Raw genomic sequence first — 21387 nt, 5'->3', positions numbered from 1 at the left:
ATTAGCAAACTACATGACATTTAGTGTGAAGTCACCCAGGTACATTTGGGCAAATCATGAAGGATACATTTAAATTTTTCTGCAAGAATATCGTCAAATCCGTATACTTGGACTTTGATTTAGCTTTTCCAGTATTAGTAGCCATATTGTAAGTTCAACATTTGCTAAACACCCAGTTTTCATAACTCTCCATATTCTTGTAATTTTTGTCCAAAAGGAAAAGGCATGCTGTCGCACAAGGTTAGCAGCAAAATTCTGCATACTCCCGTAAAGCCCAGCTCATTGGCTATCTAGCTAGCTTTGTTTGACCCCGATTGGTGCTTATTTGACAAAGTTACAGTCAATCAAGTGAAGACTGCCCGCGTCATCGGCGCGCCATGAAGGCGTCGCTCTCTGACCAGATTTGGGGTCCTATAGGATATACTACACTCCTAATGATATAGTGAAGTCTGGTTACGTTCTAGGATCTCTGAGGAATAAATACAAATGTGATTTGACTGGTTGAAACAACGTTTAGGGTTAGATTTTCACAGATTCCTTTCCTTGCAAATTGAACGAGTGGAAATACAAAATCGATCGTGCATGCTATATGGACCTTTTTAGGATATGAAAAAGGATTTTATCTAACAAAACAACACTTCATGCTTTCTCTGGGTCCCTTTGTAATGATAAATCTGAGCAGGATTTCAGAATGTAAGTACACATTTCACCTTCAGAGGTGAATTTATCAAACCTATCGCGGTGAAACAAGTGTTTTGTTGTTATGTGCTCTCCTCAAACAATAGCATGGCATTTTTTCGAAGGAATAGCTACTGTAAATTGGACAGTGCAGTTATATTAACAAGAATTTAAGCTTTCAGCCGATATAACACTTACATATACCGACAATTGTTGTTTCTCTAAAATCTGCGATCGTGACACACGGCGCTGCATGATTTACAACTGCCCCGTTGATGGGACGCCTATCTCATAAACTAACTATAGTTTTGGCAAGTCGGTTAGGACATCTACTTTGTGCATGACACAAGTCATTTTTCCAACAATTGTTTACAGACAGATTATTTCACTTATAATTCACTGTATCACAATTCCAGTTGGTCAGAAGTTGAATGTGCCTTTAAACAGCTTGGAAAATTCCAGAAAATTATGTCATGGCTTTAGAAGCTTCTGATAGGCTAGTTGACATCATTTTAGTCAATTGGAGGTGTACCTGTGGATGTATTTCAAGGCCTACCTTCAAACTCAGTGCCTCTTTGCTTGACATCATGGGAAAATCAAAAGAAATCAGCCAAGACCTCAGAAACAAGTCTGGTTCATCCTTGGGAGCAATTTACAAATGCCTGAAGGTACCACGTTCATCTATGCAAACAATAATACGCAAGTATAAACACCATGGGACCACGCAGCCGTCATACCGCTCAGGAAGGAGACGCATTCATAAGGCCCTCCTCCGCCCTCCTTTCGGAAAAGCTGACCACGACTCCATTTTGTTGTTCCTGCCTATAGACAGAAACTAAAACAGGAAGCTCCCGCGCTCAGGTCTGTTCAACGCTGGTCTGACCAATCTGATTCCACGCTTCAAGATTGCTTCGATCACATAGACTGGGATATGTTCCGCATTGCGTCAAACAACAACATTGACGAATACGCTGACTCGGTGAGTGAGTTTATTAGCAAGTGCATCGGAGATGTGGTACCCACAGCAGCGAACCACTGCTTTTAATCAGGGCAAGGTGACCGGAAACATGACCGAATACAAACAGTGTAGCTATTCCCTCCGCAAGGCAATCAAACAGGCTAAGAGTCAGTATAGAGACAAAGTAGAGTCGCAATTCAACGGCTCAGACACGAGAGGTATGTGGCAGGTTCCACAGTCAATCACGGATTACAAAAAGAAAACCAGCCCCGTCGCGGACCAGGATGTCTTGCTCCCAGACAGACTAAACCACTTCTTTGCTCGCTTTGAGGACAATCGCTTTGAGGACAAAAGGCTGAAGAAATTCGGCTTGTCACCAAAAGCACTCACAAACTTTTACAGATGCACAATCGAGAGCATCCTGTCGGGCTGTATCACCGCCTGGTACGGCAACTGCTCTGCCCACAACCGTAAGGCTCTCCAGAGGGTAGTGAGGTCTGCACAACGCATCACCGGGGGCAAACTACCTGCCCTCCAGGACACCTACACCCACCGATGTCACAGGAAGGCCATAAAGATCATCAAGGACAACAACCACCCGAGCCACTGCCTGTTCATCCCGCTATCATCCAGAAGGCGAGGTCAGTACAGGTGCATCAAAGCAGGGCCGAGAGACTGAAAAACAGCTTCTATCTCAAGGCCATCACACTGTTAAACAGCCACCACTAACATTGAGTGGCTGCTGCCAACATACTGACTCAACTCCAGCCACTTTAATAATGGAAAAATGTATGGAAAAAATGTATCACTAGCCACTTTAAACAATGCCACTTCATATAATGTTTACATACCCTACATTACTCATCTCATATGTATATACTGTACTCTATACCATCTACTGCATCTTGCCATCTTGATGTAATACATGTATCACTAGCCACTTTAATATGTTTACACACCCTACATTACTAATCTCATATGTATATACTGTACTCGATACCATCTACTGCATCTTGCCTATGCTGTTCTGTACCATGTCGTGGCAATTTCCTGTATTACCAAATGAGGGGAGTTATAAACCACACATCAGTCAGAGTTATACTTAAATTTAATCTTTAATAATATGAGCTTCAAAATCGCCCTTTGACTCTCAGATCAATTCAGTGTCTATGATGAATTCTGAGAGTGCCTACAAAAGAATACCAAGATCTTTTATAGCCAAGATACACCCCTCTCAACTTACATGACGAACCACAGATCTTAGGAACAGTTCACAAAGAAAGACTTTTACTTGAGAGAGGAGTATCCCATAGCCAGATAGCATTAGCTATAAATTATCGTTCAGTTTGGTCTCTAAAACGAGGTTCTAATCTCGTTCCTGGTACTTCATAGTACCAAAACATTACCTCATCCATCTGGAATACTCTTTAGGCTTTATTGGCCAAAGACATCGTAAATCTCCTCTGTCAGTGCTATCTCATAGAGGCCCATCCTCAGTGGAACACACACACACACAATAGTCGACAGATTCTATTCTGTCTAATAAAACTACCATTCTAATTCAATACAAAGATTATAATATAATTTTACAAGCACTAAAACAATCTCGCAATTTTCCACGACAACCATCACTCATTCATATATATTTATGTACACATTCTTCATTCCTTTACACTTGTGTGTATAAGGTAGTTGTTGTGAAATTGTTAGGTTAGATTACTCGTTGGTTATTACTGCATTGTCGGAACTAGAAGCACAAGCATTTCGCTACACTCGCATTAACATCTGCTAACCATGTGTATGTGACAAATAACATTTGATTTGAGCACGGAAGATGCCACTGTTCCAAAACCGCCATAAAAAAGCCAGACTATGGTTTGCAACTGCACATGGGGACAAAGATCGTACTTTTTGGAGAAATGTCTTCTGGTCTGATGAAACAAAAATGGAACTGTTTGGCCATAAAGACCATCGTTATGTTTGGAGGAAAAAGGGGGACGCTTGCAAGCCGAAGAACACCATCCCAACCGTGAAGCATGGGGGTGGCAGCATCATGTTGTGGGGGTGGTTTGCTGCAGGAGGGACTGGTGCACTTCACAAAATAGATGGCATCATTAGGATTAGAGATGGTTAAAGTGCCAAAAGCAGGCAGGGGAGTTCCACCGTCTAATTCAAGAGCTCCGACTGTTTGGAGAGGAATTCGGAAGTTACTTTCGTCTGGACTGAAGCCAGTTCGATCACCTGCTCCAGATGGTTGGAGCCAGGATCACCCGGATGGATACCAACTACCGGGAGTCCATCAGCCCAGTTGAACGCCTGGCGATTTGTCTCCGGTAAGCTACATTCTAGTACATTTTTAAAGCCTTTGATACCATAATTGATTGATATTTGATACATTGTTTTTATGTGCAACCTAGCTAGCTAAAGGGCTCTAGTTAATAGTCCCTATTTGACATCAGATGTACTTTTACAGAATGTTCATTAGGACTATAACTTTTCCCAAAGTTGGTTTATAATCCTTTTTTAATTATGCAATGTTACCAAATGAAAAGAAAGGTGCCTTCTGCCCTGATGGTCCCGGCCCAACAGCGCGATCAAAACCACCTTCCTCAACATTGTTGAAAGAGCCTACTCTGCTATCTTGAATATTTATTATTGCATTTCGCTCCAAAACTGCATTTTGGAGGGAAATTATATTATAGGCTCTCACAATTAATTTGTGGATGTCATCGAATAAATAATATACTTGGCAAATAAATTAATAAAAAATGTAAAGAAATTATGCAATCAAACTGTTTTTATGTAATCCCACATGAATATATGTGCAAAAAAGAAATCTACATTCATATTTTGTTACATTGGAAATGAATGTACTTCTGGTGTATCGAAACGCAATGACACAGTCGGTGTGTTCAAAGCGTTAGAACCAAGCCAAAAGCCCTCGCATCTGGCTGGGAGGCTTTGAACTCTTCCTGGTAGGAGAGGGATGAATGGAGATGGATGGATGGAGAGAGAGAGAGGGGGGGTGAAGGGGGATTAATGAATGTGCGGAAGAGAGTAAGGGAAGGACCACTATGCCAAACGCTTTCACATCTGTCTAGGAGGCTTCAAACTCTTCCAGGTAGGAGAGGAAGTGATTGATGGAGAGAGGGGTATGGATGGAGAGAGAGGGAGTGATGAAGACAGGGCGGATAATGGGTGGATGGAGAAGAAGGTAATTTAAGGTTTGAGGAAAGAGTGATGTTCGGTAGAAGGGGGATGAGGGAAGCTTTGCAGCACAACATTTCACTTTGAACATATGACTTCTGTCTTGATATCTACATTTACAATATTCAGACCCCTTCACTTTTTCCACATTTTGTTACGTTACAGCCTTATTCTAAAATGGATTCAATTGTTTTTTTCCTCATCAATCTACACACTACCCCATAAATGACAAACACAGGTTTTTAGAAATAAAAAACGGAAATAATACATTTACGTAATTATTCAGACCTTTTACTCAGTACTTTGTTGAAGCACCTTTGGAAGCGATTACAGCCTCGAGTCTTCTTGGGTATTACGCTACAAGCTAGGCACACCTGTATTTTGGGAGTTTCTCCCATTCTTCTCTGCAGATCCTCTTAAGCTCTGTCAGGTTGTATGGTGAGCATCGCTGCACAGCTATTTTCAGGTCTCTCCAAAGATGGTAAATCAGGTTCAAGTCCGAGCCTGGCTGGGCCACTCAAGGATATTCAGAGACTGGTTTTCATCAAGGATCTCTCTGTACTTTTCTCCGTTCATCTTTCCCTCGATCCTGACTAGTCTCCCAGTCCCTGCTGCTGAAAAACACCCCCACAGCATGATGCTGCCACCGTAGGGATGGCATTGGCCAGGTGATGAGAGGTGCCTGGTTTCTGTGACGCTTGGCATTCAGGCTAAAGAGTTCAATCTTGGTTTCATCAGACCAGATCATCTTGTTTCTCATAGTCTTGAGGGTCACTTTTACAGTGAGCTGTCATGTGCCTTTTACTGAGGGGTGCTTTCCGTCTGGCCACTCTACCATAAAGGCCTGATTGGTGGAGTGCTGCAGAGATAGTTGTCCTTCTGGAAGGTTCTCCCATCTCCACAGAGGAACTCTGGAGCTCTGTCAGAGTGACCATCAGGTTCTTGGTCACCTCCCTGACCAAGGCCCTTCTCCCCCGATTGCTCAGTTTGGCCGGGCGGCCGGCTCTAGAAAGAGTCTTGTTGGTTCCAAACTTTTTCCATTTAAGAATGATGGAGGCCACTGTGTTCTTGGGGACCTTCAATTATGCAGACATTTTTTGGTACACTTCCCCAGATCTGTGCCTCGACACAATCCTGTCTCGGAGCTCTACAGACAATTCCTTCGACCTCATGCCTTGGTTTTTCCTCTGACATGCACTGTCAACTGTGTGACCTTATATAGACAGGTTTGTACCTTTCCAAGTCATGTCCAATCAATTGAATTTACCACAGGTGGACTCCAATCAAGTTGTAGAAACATCTCAAGGATGATCAATGGAAACAGGATGCACCTGAGCTCAATTTCCATTCTCATAGCAAAGGGTCTGAATACTTATGTAAATAAGGTATTTCAGTTTTTTTATTTATAATACATTTGCAAAAATGTTTAAACCTGTTTTCGCTTTGTCATTATGGGGTATTGTGTGTAGAGTGGTGAGGAACATGTTTTATTTAATCAATTTTAGAATAAGGCTGTAAAGTAACAAAATGTGGGAAAAGTGAAGATGTCTGAATACTTTCAGAATGCTCTGTACATATTTTCTCAACACCTGTCTTTCTATCGCTCTCTCTTCCTTTGACCACCTCTTTCTTTCTCTCCCTCCTCCTCTCAGTGTTGTAAGTTTGTGTGGACCGACGGCTCCAACCGGAACCCCTGGGGAGCCCATCGCCCGCTGGACGAGCCGCGAGGACTGTGTGGAGACGAACTGGAGCAGTAAGAGCTGGATGGAGGGAGGAGTGATGGGAAGGAGAGAGGCATTGGGAAGTGGAACGACCACACGTGTTTCACCAAGAAGAGCTACGTGTGCTCCTTCAAGAACAGAGTTTGAGGAGAGAGAGAGAGACTGTGGGTCTTTTCCAATATCCACACTCACATACTTAGTACGAAGCAGCAATGGGTCGCCTGGTCAAAATATTGCACTATAAAGGATAGGGTGCCATTCCGCACTCACCCTGCTCCTTTCTCTAATGATCCCAACCCACAGATCTCCCACTGTGAAACCAAACCACAGAGAGATGTGCCTGCTTTCTGCAAACTAACAAATGCATGAAAAATAGAAATAAAAAGTGTTAAGCAAGTAAACAACTAGAGTATTTGTTTGTCTGTTTCCAGCAGGATTTGAGTCTCTGGCAGAATCAAACCAGATTCAAATTTAAGTGACATCATTTTCTTTAAGTTGTGGGTAGACTTTAATACTTTGTAGAGGTAGGAGTTCAAATACAATAGTTCATGGTGGGTCACATGCAAAGTTAAGGATTACACATACAACCTCCACTATGAAAACATTACAGGTACATTACAGGTTCATGTGAAATATTAGGGATATTACAATGCTACACATATATGCATTCTCTGTCCGGAGTGAAGTCTACCCTAGATACAGATCCAGGATCTGCTTCCCCTTCCCTAATCCTTACCATAACCATTTTGTGGGGAAAATGTTAAACTGATCCAAGATTAGGGTCTATGGGCAATATCACCCTAAACCTACATTTGCAGCCAAACATCCCAAATTGCCACCACCCACCCCTTTCCATTCCATTGGCTGTCCGTTAGCCGTATTGCCCAATGGAAAAGGCCCCTGAGTCGTTTGACTGCTTCTCTACTCCAATGAACTCCCTACTCCGATACAGCCCATTGCTGGATAAGGAGTTCTCGATCTGCGTGTCTGATACCTAATGGAGTAATGGTAGATTAGGGGAGGGGGGGAGAGAGAGAGGAAATGACTTTATTGAATTGTAAACACTTGAAGAACATCAGGAGCACATTTTCACTTAGTCTCCAGTTGCTATCAATGCATGATTTAAGTGGAAGTTAGAATTTGCCCCTTAGTTTCAACTATTCCTCTGGGCCGTATGTATCAACTTCTCAGAGTAGGCTTACTGATTTAATATCAGTTTTGCCTTTCAGATTACAATGAATAAGATCATGGGACGGGTGAGCTGATCCTAGATAAGCACTCCTACTCTGAGATGGGGCCCCAGGCTTGTAAAGGCTGACACTTGTTATTAAGAGAAATATCTATATCACAGTAAGCAGGGTTGGTGTCTTGCCTCAAACTTTACCTCCTCAAACTTCTTGGCCTTGTATTGCTCTGCTCCCTTCAGAAAGTTCAAGAGTATGATGTCACAAAGCACGGTGCCCTGCAACCAATCCAAGGCAGAGAAAGAAAACAAGGTTTTAAAATAGAATAGAAAGGAATTTAAGAAATTAGGAGAGGAGAGAAGATGAGAAGAAAGGAGAAGAGATTAGAAAATAAGAATAATTTTATTTTCCCTGGAAATAACTACAGTTGGCGAGACATTTTCAAACTAGCCAATAGAGACTGTGTGGATAATATTATTACAAAGTTAAGAGACTGAAGGTGGAACAGATATGTTTTAATTTAAAACTAGCCTAGAGACGGTGTGGATACTTTGTGGATAGAAAGTAGCAACTGAAAAGAAGGGCTCACCACTCCAACTGACGTAAAGGCAGCTACCATGTTGATCAGAGTAGGGATCATGTTAAACTTCCCTGCCTGTAAGAAACAAGTTAAGTAAAACATTTTTTTAAGGGGTTAAGTATTTTACAGAAGTAAACACACACGACCCCCCCCCCCCCCCCATCTAATAACACATATATGTAGAACAGTCATGGACCCACATAGGCAATTAGACTCATGCAAACCACAGACATATTCACACACACACACACACACACTTCCGTTAAAATCACTCACATTTCCATTGACAAGCACATCAAACCTGATGGCATAGGCCTTGAGCAGAGTACGGTAATCTGTCCCGTTGTCCATCTTGTAGTACTTAGCATACCTATCAGCACAACATGGACAGAGAGTAAGGACATGGGCAATGCACATGGGTTGACAGTTAATCCTACCCCAAGTCCCTATTTACAAACGAAGCATGTATTTAGTGAATCCGCCAGATCAGAGGGAGTAGGGATGACCAGGGATGTTCTATTGTTAAGTTTCTGAATTAGACCATTTTCCTGTCCTGCTAAGCATTCCAAATGCATCGAGTACTTTTGGTTGTCAGGGAAAATGTATGGAGTAAAAAGTACATCATTTTCTTTCGATTTTGGAAAATTGCGCCGAAGAGGATGGCTGACGTTTTACATGCCCATAATCAATTGTGCTCTTTTGCTCGTAACTTATTATTTTACTTATTTTGTGCATAATGTTGGTTCTACTGTCTCTTATGACCGAAAATAACTTCTGGACATCAGAATATCGATTACTCACCACGGACTGGAAGAAGCTTTTTCCTTTAATGAGTCCAACGAGAAAGATATACTGCTCTCCCGGGGACAGGCTCAAATCCCAGTCACTTGCGTGAAGAAAAGACGTAGGAAAAGAGGACGCAGATCAGGCTGCCTTTTGAGAATCCGTAAGCGAGCGAGTAAACTCCCATTACCATCAATTCTACTTGCATTCATTGGAAAATAAAATGTATGACCTACGATTACGATTTTCCTACCAACGAGATATTAAGACCTGTAATATCCTATGTTTGGCTGAATGACGACACAGACAATATAGATCTGAATGGATTTTCAATGCACCGGCAGAACAGAGAAGCTACGTCTGGTAAGACAAGGGGTGGGGATGTGTGTCTTTTTGTCAATAACAGCTGGTGCGCAATGTCAAATATGAAAGAAGTCTTGAGGTATTCTTCGCCTGAGGTAGAGCACCTTATGATAAGCTGTAGACCACACTATCTACCAAGAGAGTTCTCATCTATATTATTCGTAGCTGTCTATTTACCACCACAGACCGATGCTAGCACTAAGAGCGCACTCAACCAACTCTATAAGGCCATAAGCAAACAAGAAAATTCTCTCCCAGAAGCAGCGCTCTTAGTGGCCGGGGACTTTAATGCAGGCAAACTTAAATCAGTTTTACCAAATTCTTACCAACATGTCACATGTGCAACCAGAGGGGAAAAAACTCTAGATCACTTTTACTCCACACACAGAGAAGCATACAAAGCTCTCCCCCGCCCTCCATTTGGCAAATCCAACCACAATTCTATTACAAGCTAAAACTTAAACAGAAAGTACCAGTGACTCGCTCAATACGGAAGTGGTCAGATTGTGCGGATGCTACGCTACAGGACTGTTTTGCTAGCACAGACCCGAATATGTTCCGGGATTCATCGAATGGTATTGAGGAGTATATCACCTAGGTCATCAGCTTCATCAATAAGTGCATTCCCACAGTGACCGTACGTACATATCCCAACCAGAAGCCATGGATTACAGGCAACATCCGCATCGAGCTAAAGGCTAGAGCTGCCGCTTTCAAGGAGCGGGACACTAATCCAGACGCCTATATGAAATCCCGCTATGCCCTCAGATGAACCATCAACCAAACAAAGCATCAATACAGGTTTAAGATTGAATCCTACTACACCGGCTTAGACGCTCGTCGGATGTGGCAGGGCTTGAAAACTATTATGGGCTACAAAGGGAAACCCAGATGCAAGCTGCTCAGCCTACCGAGCCTACCAGACGAGCTAAATACCTTTTATGCTCTCTTCGAGGCAAGCAACACTGAAGCATGCACGAGAGCACCAGCTGTTCTGGATGACTGTGTGATAACGCTCTTGTTAGCCGATGTGAGCAAGACCTTTAAACAGGTCAACATTCACAAAGCCGCAGGGCCAGATGGATTACCAGAACGTGTACGCAAAGCATTCGCGGACCAACTGGCAAGTGTCTTCACAGACATTTTCAACCTCCCCCTGACTGAGTCTGTAATACCTACATGTTTCAAGCATACCACCATAGTTCCTGTGCCCAAGGAAGCGAAAGTAACCTGCCTAAATGATTACCACACCGTAGCACGCACGCCGGTAGCCATGAAGTGCTTTGAAAGAATGGTCATGGATCACATCAACAGCATCCTCCTGGATACCCTAGACCCACTCCAGTTTGCATACAACCCCAACAGATCCACGGATGACGCAATCTCAATCCCACTCAACACTGCCCTTTCCCACCTGGACAAAAGGAACACCTACGTGAGAATGGTGTTCATTGAGTACAGCTCAGCGTTCAACACCATAGTGCCCACAAAGCTCATCACTAAGCTAAGGATCCTGGGACTAAACACCTCCCTCTGCAACTGGATCCTGGACTTCCTGACGGGCCGCCCCTAGGTGGTAAGGGTAGGCAACAACATGTCTGCCACACTGATCCTCAACACTGGGGCCCCTCAGGGGTGTGTAATCCCCTCCTGTACCTGTTCAGCCCACGACTGCGTGGCCAAACACGACTCCAACACCATCATTAAGTTTGCTGACAACACAACAGTGGTAGACCTGATCACCAACAACAATGAGATAACCTATAGGGTGGAGGTCAGAGAACTGGCAGTGTGGTTCCAGGACAACAACCTCTCCCTCAATGTGAGTAAGACAAAGGAGCTGATCGTGGACTACAGGAAAAGGCGGGCTGAACAGGCCCCCATTAACATCAACGGGGCTGTAGTGGAGCAGGTCGAGAGTATCAAGTTCCTTGGTGTCCACATCACCAACAATCTATCATGACCCATACACACCAAGACAGTCGTGAAGAGGGCACGACAAAACCTTTTCCCCCTCAGGAGACTGAAAAGATTTGGCATGGGTCCCCAGATCCTCAAAAAGTTCTACAGCTGCACCACCATTTTTTACTTTTGTTTATTTGGTAAATATTTTCTTAACTCTTCTTGAACTGCACTTGGTTAAGGGCTTGTGAGTAAGCATTTCACGGTAAGGTCTACACTTGTTGTATTCGGCGCATGTGACAAATAAAGTTTGATTTGAATTGAATATACAGTGTAGTGAAGTAAAAGTAAAAGTAGTCAAAAATAGTAAAGTAAAGGACAGATACCCCAAAAAACTACTTAAGTAGTATTTTCAAGTATTTGTACTTTACACCACTGGAGATATATAGAGATCTCATCTTTGTATCTGTCCCATTATGGCATCAGAGACAGCGATTGAGGCTGTCTCCATCTTGAAGAAGTCAATTTTCTGCTCCTTTTGTGTTTGGAAAAAGTGTGATTTACTGCCACTTGCAGTGCTGGAGTCAAATCAAATCAAATTTTATTGGTCACATACTTCGTAGTTATTAGATGTTAATGCGAGTGTAGCAAAATGCTTGTGCTTCTAGTTCCGACAGTGCAGTAATATCTAACAAGTAATCTAACAATTTCACAACAACTACCTAATACACACAAATGTAAAGGAATGGAATAAGAATATGTTCATATAAATATATGGATGAGCGACGGCCGAGCGGCATAGGCAAGATGCAATAGATGGTATAAAATACAGTATATACTGTACATATGAGATGAGTAATGTAAGATATGTAAACATTATTAAAGTGGCATTTTTTAAAGTGGCTAATGATTTGAGTCTGTATGTAGGCAGCAGCCTCTTTGTGTTAGTGATGGCTGTTTAACAATCTGATGGCCTTGAGATAGAAGCTGTTTTTCAGTATCTCGGTCCCAGCTTTGATGTACCTGTACTGACCTCGTCTCCTGGATGGTAGCGGGGTGAACAGGCAGTGGCTCGGGTGGTTGTTGTCCTTGATAATCTTTTTGGCCTTCCTGTGACATCGGGTGCTGTAGGTGTCCTGGAGGGCAGGTAGTCTTCCCCCGGTGATGCGTTTGGCAGACCGCACCACCCTCTGGAGAGATTGAGGGCGGTGCAGTTGCCATACCAGGCGGTGATACAGCCCGACAGGATGCTCTCAATTGTGCATTTGTAAAAGTTTGTGAGGGTTTTAGGTGACAAGCCAAATTTCTTCAGCCTCTTCTTCACCACTCTGTCTGTGTGGGTGGACCATTTCAGTTTGTCCGTGATGTGTATGCAGAGGAACTTTCCACCTTCTCCACTACAGTCCCGTCGATGTGGATAGGAGGGTGCTCCCTCTGCTGTTTCCTGAAGTCCACGATCATCTCCTTTGTTTTGTTGATGTTGAGTGAGAGGTTGTTTTCCTCCCAACACACTCCAAGTGCCATTACCTCCTCCCTGGTTCCTGAACCAAATCTTGTGTGTCATTCAGTTGTTGTTGCCACTAGGTGGTGATCTAGCTCAGTGGTTTTCAACTGGTGTGCCTTGAGGAATTCAGGTGTGCCGCGAAACTTTTCCTAATCTGGATAATTTTTGGAACACTCACTTATACACGTGACCTGTGAAATGCACATGGAATTTTGTCTTGGGAGCACCAATGCCGCTCAGACAATACATTGAATGGCACATTGTTTCAAGTCCCGTGTGCTCAGGCTGTTGTTACCTTGGTATCATTTGAAGGTCACGCATCAGGAGCAAAGTCATTTTAATAATTTTACTTTGCCTGTGACTGAGAACCATTAGCACATGCACGTCTGATTAGGCTTACCCGTACCACAGCCTCTGCCATAGACAAATACGTAGCATGGTTTTGTGTTCCTGGTTGCACCTTTACAATGCAGAAAACCAATGTCTCTAACCCAACCCGTTCAAAAGGAATTATCTATTTTATCAGAGCTAAAGAAAAATCCTTCCAGCACATTTTCGCGGGGTGCTCCATGAAGGGGTATCAGAAAAATGTATCGTCATGAATAAGGAACTATGAAAATAGTTCAAATAAACCCGATTTAATCTATAAAAATGCTTGTCACAGAAGTAGATGACTTGCAGTGTGGATCAGATAAGACGGAGTTCATTTACACTAAATCAATTAATAGGGACATTTTAGGTGTCAGACCGAATTTTTTCTTCCATCAAGCTGTGCCATGGTACAATCACTGATCTAGCTTAAAGCCATTTACTACCCATAGGCAACCCAATTTGATGAAGAAGACAATGCTCAGATCATTGACTGATCGCTCCCAACCCATAGGAATCCCCTCCCATTTGACTACTTTAAAATGGTGTACGCCCTCAATGGCAATGTCCATGCAAAAACGGGTTATATACATCTAGATATCTCTATGTATCTCTATGGGGCTCACTCTCTAAAGGTCAGAGGTCATGGCTACCTGAAGTTGTACCCGGGGGAGACGCTGTTCTTCTCCGACATGGCGTCCAGCCGGGTGAAGGAGTAGGAGGGGTTACACTCATCCTCTGACTTGTCCAGGTCACACATCCAGCCGATCTTTATACCTATCACCCCTCCCTGTAGGAAGGGGTTGACATACATTTAGAAAATCTCTCTCATTTGTTACTTTATGAGAGTGGGAAAAAGACAGCATTTGAATGTAGCCTAAAGGGGAAGGAGTGAATACAGCCGACGGGTAGGAAAAAGAGAGAAAGAGAGCATAATATGTGAGTATATAAAAAGACTGGTATCGATGGAAATAACTGTGGATAGAAATCACAGGAGGCTGCTAATAACGGCCGGAACGGAGCAACTGAAATGGCATCAAACAACTGGAAACCACGTGTTTGATGTATTTGTTACCATTCCACTGATTCCACTCCAGTCATGAATAAGAACCTGTTCGCCCCAACTAAGGTGCCACCAACGTTCAGTGATAGTAATACAGTGCATTCAGAAGGTATTCAGAACCTTTCCTTCATTACACATTTTGTTACATGACAGCCTTATTCTAAAATGGATAAAATAATTCCCCCCCCCCCCCCCCCATCAATCTACACACAATAACCATAATGACAAAGCAAAAACTGTTTTTTAGAAATGTTTGCAAATGTATATATTAAAAAAAAACTGAAATAACTTATTTACATAAGTATTCAGACCCTTTGCTATGAAACTCGAAATTGATCTCAGGTGCATCCTGTTTCCATTGATTATCCTTGAGATGTTTCTACAGCTTGATTGGAGTCCACCTATGGTAAATTCAATTGATTGGACATGATTTGGAACGGCACACACCTGTCTATATGAGGTCCCACAGTTGACAGTGCATGTCAGAGCAAAAACCAAGCAACGAGGTCGAAGGGATTCTCTGTAGAGCTCTGAGACAGGATTGTGTCGAGGCACAGATCTAGTGAAGGGTACCAAAATGTTTCTGCAGCATTGAAGGTCCCCAAGAACACAGTGGCCTCCATCATTCTTAAAAGGAGATACTTTGCAACCACCAAGACTTTTCCTATAGCTGGACACCCGGGCCAAACTGAGCAATTGGGAGAGAAGGGCCTTGGTCAGGGAGGTGATCAAGAACCCCATGGTCACTCTGACAGAGCCCCAGAGTTCCTCTGTGAAGATGGGAGAACCTTCCATAAGGACAACCATCTCTGCAGCACTCCATCAATCAGGCCTTTATGGTAGAGTGGCCAGACGGAAGCCTCTCCTCAGTAAAAGGCACATGACAGCCCATTTGGAGTTTTCCAAAAGGCACCAAAAAAAACAAGATTCTCTGGTCTGATGAAACCAAGATTGAACTCTTTAGCCTGAAAGCCAAGCGTCACAGAAACCAGGCACCTCTTTTCAGCGGCAGGGACTGGGAGATGAACGGAGCAAACTACAGAGATCCTTGATGAAAACCTGCTCCAGACTGCTCAGGACTTCTGTTCAGGACTGGACAATGACCCTAAGCAAACAGCCAAGACTACTTAGAAGTGGCTTCGGGGCAAGTCCCTAAATGTCCTTGAGTGGCCCAGCCAGAGCCCGGACCTGAACCCAATCGAACATCTCTGGAGAGACCTGAAAATAGCTGTGCAGTGACGTTTCTCATCCAACCTGACAGAGCTTGAGAGGATCTGCAGAGAAGAATGGGAGAAACTCCACAAATACAGGTGTGCCAAGCTTGTAGCATCATACCCAAGAAGACTCGAGGCTGTAATCGCTGCCAAATGTGCTTCAACAAAGTACTGAGTAAAGGGTCTAAATACTTATGTAAATGTCATATTTCAGTTTTTTAAATAAAAATAAAAGCCACAAAAATCCTAAATATGTTTTTGCTTTGTCATTATGGGGCATTGTGTGTAGATTGATGAGGGAAAATAACAATTTAATCCATTTTAAAATAAGGCTGTAACATAACATGTGGAAAAAGTGAAGGGGTCTGAATACTTTCTGAATGAACTGCATGTCAAGTTAATATACTAGTATGGATATATACCTGGGAGTGAACCACCATACCTTCTGTGCCAGCGTGGTGAAGTTCTGGTGTGCATAGCGGATGACGTCCCCCACCCTGAAGATGGGACAGTAGGTATTGTTCTCATGGTCAAAGTTACACGCCTTGATGTACTGAGGGGTGATGGTGGGCAGGAAGTTACCCCTGAGACATGCACACACACACACACACACACATATAAACACAGGAGAGACAGGGGACAAGTTAGAGTCGTTACATGATTATCTTTATCATCAACATCAATATCAACATTATCATCATCATCATCCTCACTTGGTGAAGTTGAAGAGGGGGAAACGGATGCTGTTCTTGATGAAGATGGTAAAGTTCTCCACCTCCATCATAGGATGCCTGAGGGAAGGTCAGAAAGAAGACCATGTTCATTCATCAACATACACATCTGAGCGCGACGTATGCTCTGACATCGCTCGTCCATATGTATACAGTCTTAATTCATTCCTACTTAGATTTGTGTGTACTGGGTATATGTTGTGTAATTTGTTAGATATTACTTGTAAGATATTACTGCACTGTCGGGAACTAGAAGCACAAGCGTTTCGCTTCAACCGCAATAACATCTGCTAATCACGTGTATGTGACCAATAACATCTGCTAATCACGTGTATGTGACCAATGCATTTGATTTGGAAGTGTCGCCGCCGTGTCAGTGTGGAAGGCGTGAAAAAATGATTGTTGTCTATCAACAATGACAAGCCACCGGGTTCTGACAATCTGAATGGAAAATTATTGAGGATAATAGCGGACGATATTGCAACTCCTATTTGCCACATCTTCAATTTAAGCCTACTAGAAAGCGTATGCCCTCAGGCCTGGAGGGAAGCTAAAGTCATCCCCTACCCAAGAATAGTAAAGCACCCCTTACTGGCTCAAATAGCCAACCAATCAGCCTGTTACCAACCCTTAGTAAACTTCTGGAGAAAATTGTGTTTGACCAGATACAATGCTATTTCACAGTAAACAAATTGACAACAGACGTTAAGCATGCATATAGGGAAGGACACTCAACAAGCATGGTTGAGAGAAATTGATAATACAATTATTGTGGGGGCTGTCTTGTTAGACTTCAGTGCAGCTTTTGACATGATCAATCATAGTCTGCTGCTGGAAAAATGTATGTGTTATGGCTTTACACCCCCTGCTATAATGTGGATAAATAGTTACTTGTCAGAGGGTGTTCTTTAATGGAAGCCTCTCAAACATAATCCAGGTAGAACCAGGAATTCCCCAGGGTAGCTGTTTAGGCCCCTTGCTTTTTTCAATCAATACTAACGACATGCCACTGGCTTTGAGTAAGGCCAGTGTGTTTATGTATGCGGATGACTCAACACTATACACGTCAGCTACTACAGTGACTGAAATGACTGCAACACTTAACAAAGAGCTGCAGTTAGTTTTGGAATGGGTAGCAAGGAATAAGTTACTCCTAAATATTTCCAAAACGAAAAGAATTGTATTTGGAACAAATCATTCACTAAATCCTAAACCGTCACTACATCTCGTAATGAATAATGTGGAAATTGAGCAAGTTGAGGTGACTAAACTGTTTGGAGTAACGCTGGATTGTAAACTGTCATGGTCAAAACATATTGATACAACAGTAGCTAAGATGGGGAGAAGTCTGTCAATAATAAAGCGCTGCTCTGCCTTTTAAACAACACTATCAACAAGGCAGGTCCTACAGTCCCTGGTTTTGTCGCACCTGGACTACTGTTCAATCGTGTGGTCAGGTGCCACAAAGAGGGACTTGGGAAAATTGCAGTTGGCTCAGAACAGGGCAGCACGGCTGGCCCTTATGTACACGGAGAGCTAACATTAGTGACGTACATGCATGTCAATCTCTCATGGCTCAAAGTGGAAGAGAGATTGACTTCCTCATTACTTGTTTTTGAGGAAGTTTAAAATAGGCTGTTTAAAATACTAGCACACAGCTCGGACACCCATGCATACCCCATAAGACATGCCACCAGAGGTCTCTTCAGAATCCCCAAGTCCAGAACAGAATATGGGAGGCACACAGTACTACATAGAGCCATGACTACATGGAACTCTATTCCACATCAGGTAATTGGTGCAAGCGGTAGAATCAGATTTAAAAAGCAGGTAAAAATACACCTTATAGAACAGCGGGGACAGACACATGCACACACACACACATGGGAACATATGCACTATACACACACATACACATGGATTCTGCATTGTAGACATGTGGTAGTGGAGTATGGGCCTGAGGGCACACACTTAGTATTGTAATGTTTTTAAAATGGTATAACTCCCTTAATTTTGCCAGACCCCAGGAAGAGTAGCTGCTGCCTTGTCAAATACACACGCACGCACACGGTTACCCACGTCTTGATGTAGTCGATCTCCGCGGGGCACCAGCCTCTGATCTCACAGGTGTTGAGGGTGTCGTTGAAATGGACACACCTGCCCGTCGGAAGACCTGAGGAAGAGAGGTAGGGAAAAGAGAGAGGGGGATAGAGAGAGAGAGAGGTAGGGGAGAGAGAGACACAGAGAAAGAAAGAAAGAAAGTGAGGATATATGACACAGAAAGGGGGAGGACGGATAGGGACAATAAATGACAAAGACCAAACCATTATTCTGGAAGCAACTGTTTGGCAAATTCTGTAACATGTTCTATCCTCTGAAGGAAAGACAATAAGAAAGTGAATTGATACAGAAAAAGTGGAGAACCTCACCATTTCCTCCAGGCTTGTTGAGGAACCTAGTGCAGTTGTTGTCGTGTGTACACTTGTATTTCATCTCACTCTGTGCATCACACATAATACACTGTTAGAGTAACATACAGAGACAGAGAGAGACAGACAGAGAGAGAAAGACAGATACAAAGACAGACAGAGAGAGAAAGAAAGAGACAGAAAGAGACAGACAGAGAAAGAGATAGAGGAGAGAGAGAGAGAGAGAGAGAGAGAGAGAGAGAGAGAGAGAGAACATATGGGGGGGAGACAACAGAGGGCCGATGGTAGAGTAACATACAGAGACAGAGAGAGACAGACAGAGAGAGACAGAGACAGAGGAGAGAGAGAGAGAGCATATGGGGGGGAGACAACAGAGGGCCAATGGTAGAGTAAGTGGTCTCACTTCGGGACAGTATCCCTGCACCTGGTTCTCTGTGGTGATGAATTTAGTGATGATGCAGAACACAGAGGCCCCCTGTCAGACCACACACACACACACACAGCATCAAAAACACTCCCATTTCCATTGACCAGCACATCAAACCTGATGTCATAATCCACACATACCTCAGTATCAATATTTGGTATCCATTTTGTGTCAAGTATTAAGTGATGTTTAAAGGGCTTTTAACAAATCCACTACCCACAAAGCGCCGACAACAACCCAGATATTAACAAAGACTGAGCAAGCAGAGGAGACAGAGGCTATACAACAACTATACAAAGGCTCCTTAGTCAATCAATGCCAATTGCCAACATCAACATAAGGCATCCAAATATCTCAGACCATAATCAATAGAGTGTCGCCTGTCGGTGTGTGTGTCCTGTGTGTGTGTGTGTGTGTGTGTGCGTACGGATGTTTGCGTGTGTTTGTGTGTTACCTGAGAGGGGGTGACGTACTCAGCTACATCCATGACTCGGTTGTTGTACAGTCCAAAGCCTTTGACTTTGGTCATGACAGACGACTCTATAGCCGTGTCTCTGATCTGGTACGCCTGCTCATGCACAAACACCCACCTGAGAGAGGTGCAGGAGAGGAGAGGAAGAAGGAGATAGAAGAAGAGAGAGGGGGGGATGGAGAGGGGTTGAGATAACATAATGGGAAAATCATTCAATCACAGTTCCCCTTCTCTTTCTGTCACGTATAGAGCAATAATGAATGATCTATGAGTCTTTAAAGACTAGCCCTTTGTTGGGCTGAAAGAGATTCTAATTAACAAACAATAGATTTGTAAGATTGAGCTCCATAAGCACAAGACGTTGAAACAAACGTTTGGTTGAAAAGACGTTGAAAATACATAAAGCACAGCCTTTATAATGAGAAATGTGCGTCTGACTGGAAGTGTGCGGAGACTTTTTCCTGTTTCTCCAATGAAAGACGTTGAAAAGACGTCTTTCAACCAGTTTTTCTCACTGGGAAATCCAGAATGAGCATAGAGTGATAGTACTTCCGTCTGACTGGAATGGTGCGGAGACTTTTTCCTGTTTCTCCAATGAAAGACGTTGAAAAGACGTCTTTCAACCAATTCCTCTCACCGGGAGATCCAAAATGTGAGTGATAGAGCGATACTACTGACCCGATGAAGTAGGTGATGATGAGGAGCTGAACGACGCGGTTGATGATCCCGATGGTCCAGCTCTTCACCACCACCGACTTGGTGGTCTCGTAGGTGAAGAAGTCCGTGATAAACGTCCACATCCTGGCGTTGAGGCAACCCGCAACACCCAATAAATTCAACGTGTCACAGCCAACAATCCACAGAATGCCTCTTCAGAGAGTGTGTACAGTATGTGTGACTTAGCTACCCACCCCCCCCCAAAACAAAAGACAAATCTCAAGATGTGTTGGTTTCCCTACATACTAAAACACTGCTATTTGTTCCAAAAAAGCAACCTGATCCTATTCTTCTCTTCTTTCAAAAAGGTCCAAATAACAGACCTCAATGTCGCTGCTGAAGTAGTGAAATGGTAAACATCCTTACACTCTCCCTCCCCCTTTCTCCATCTCTCTTTGCCCCCCTCGCTCCATCTCTCTCTTTGCCCCCCTCTCTCCATCTCTCTCTTTGCCCCCCTCGCTCCATCTCTCTCTTTACCTCCCTCCCTCCCCCTCTCTTCTTACCCCCCTCTCTCCATCTCTCTCTTTACCTCCCTCCCTCCCCCTCTCTTCTTACCCCCCTCTCTCCATCTCTCTCTTTGCCTCCCTCCCTCCCCCTCTCTCCTTACCCCCCTCTCCATCTCTCTCTTTACCTCCCTCCCTCCCTCCCCCTCTCTCTTTACCCCCCTCTCTCCATCTCTCTCTTTACCTCCCTCCCTCCCTCCCCCTCTCTCTTTACCCCCCTCTCTCCATTTCTCTCTTTACCCACCTCTCTCCATCTCTCTCTTTATCCCCCTCTCTCCATCTCTCTCTTTACCCCCCTCTCTCCCTCCCCCTCTCGCTTTACCTCCCTTCCTCCCTCCCCCTCTCTCTTTCTGTCTCTGCTTTTTTCTTTCCTCCACTTACCAGATTGACTCTCAACCCCTTTAACTTTCTTTCTCCTCTTCTGCTTCCCCTAATGCTCTCTCTCTCTCACACACACACACACACACACACACACACACACACACACACACACACACACACACACACACACACACACACACACACACTAAAAGATGAGGAACAGACTTGAGAGTTAAGGAGGAGGAGATTCATTTCCTGAGT

The 21387-nt window shown here is 43.6% G+C and overlaps 1 protein-coding gene across 1 annotated transcript; it reads right to left on the bottom strand.

Moving 5' to 3' along the window:
* Positions 1-7042: 7042 nt before the first annotated feature.
* On the bottom strand, positions 7043-20630 carry LOC139566834 (P2X purinoceptor 3-like). The gene is made up of 12 exons (XM_071388152.1): positions 20264-20630; positions 19568-19703; positions 19090-19161; positions 18687-18756; positions 18337-18430; positions 16240-16317; positions 15969-16110; positions 13903-14039; positions 8605-8698; positions 8338-8403; positions 7949-8026; positions 7043-7558 (listed from the first exon to the last, which is right to left on the bottom strand). The coding sequence occupies exons 1-12, from the start codon at positions 20383-20385 to the stop codon at positions 7436-7438; spliced, it is 1212 nt and encodes a 403-aa protein (XP_071244253.1). The 5' UTR covers positions 20386-20630; the 3' UTR covers positions 7043-7435.
* Positions 20631-21387: the final 757 nt, after the last annotated feature.

Source organism: Salvelinus alpinus, chromosome 39 (assembly GCF_045679555.1).
Source record: "Salvelinus alpinus chromosome 39, SLU_Salpinus.1, whole genome shotgun sequence".
In the NCBI taxonomy this organism is placed as follows: domain Eukaryota; kingdom Metazoa; phylum Chordata; class Actinopteri; order Salmoniformes; family Salmonidae; genus Salvelinus; species Salvelinus alpinus.
Note: the sequence above shows the minus strand (reverse complement) of the source record. Positions and strands in the feature narration are given on the sequence as shown.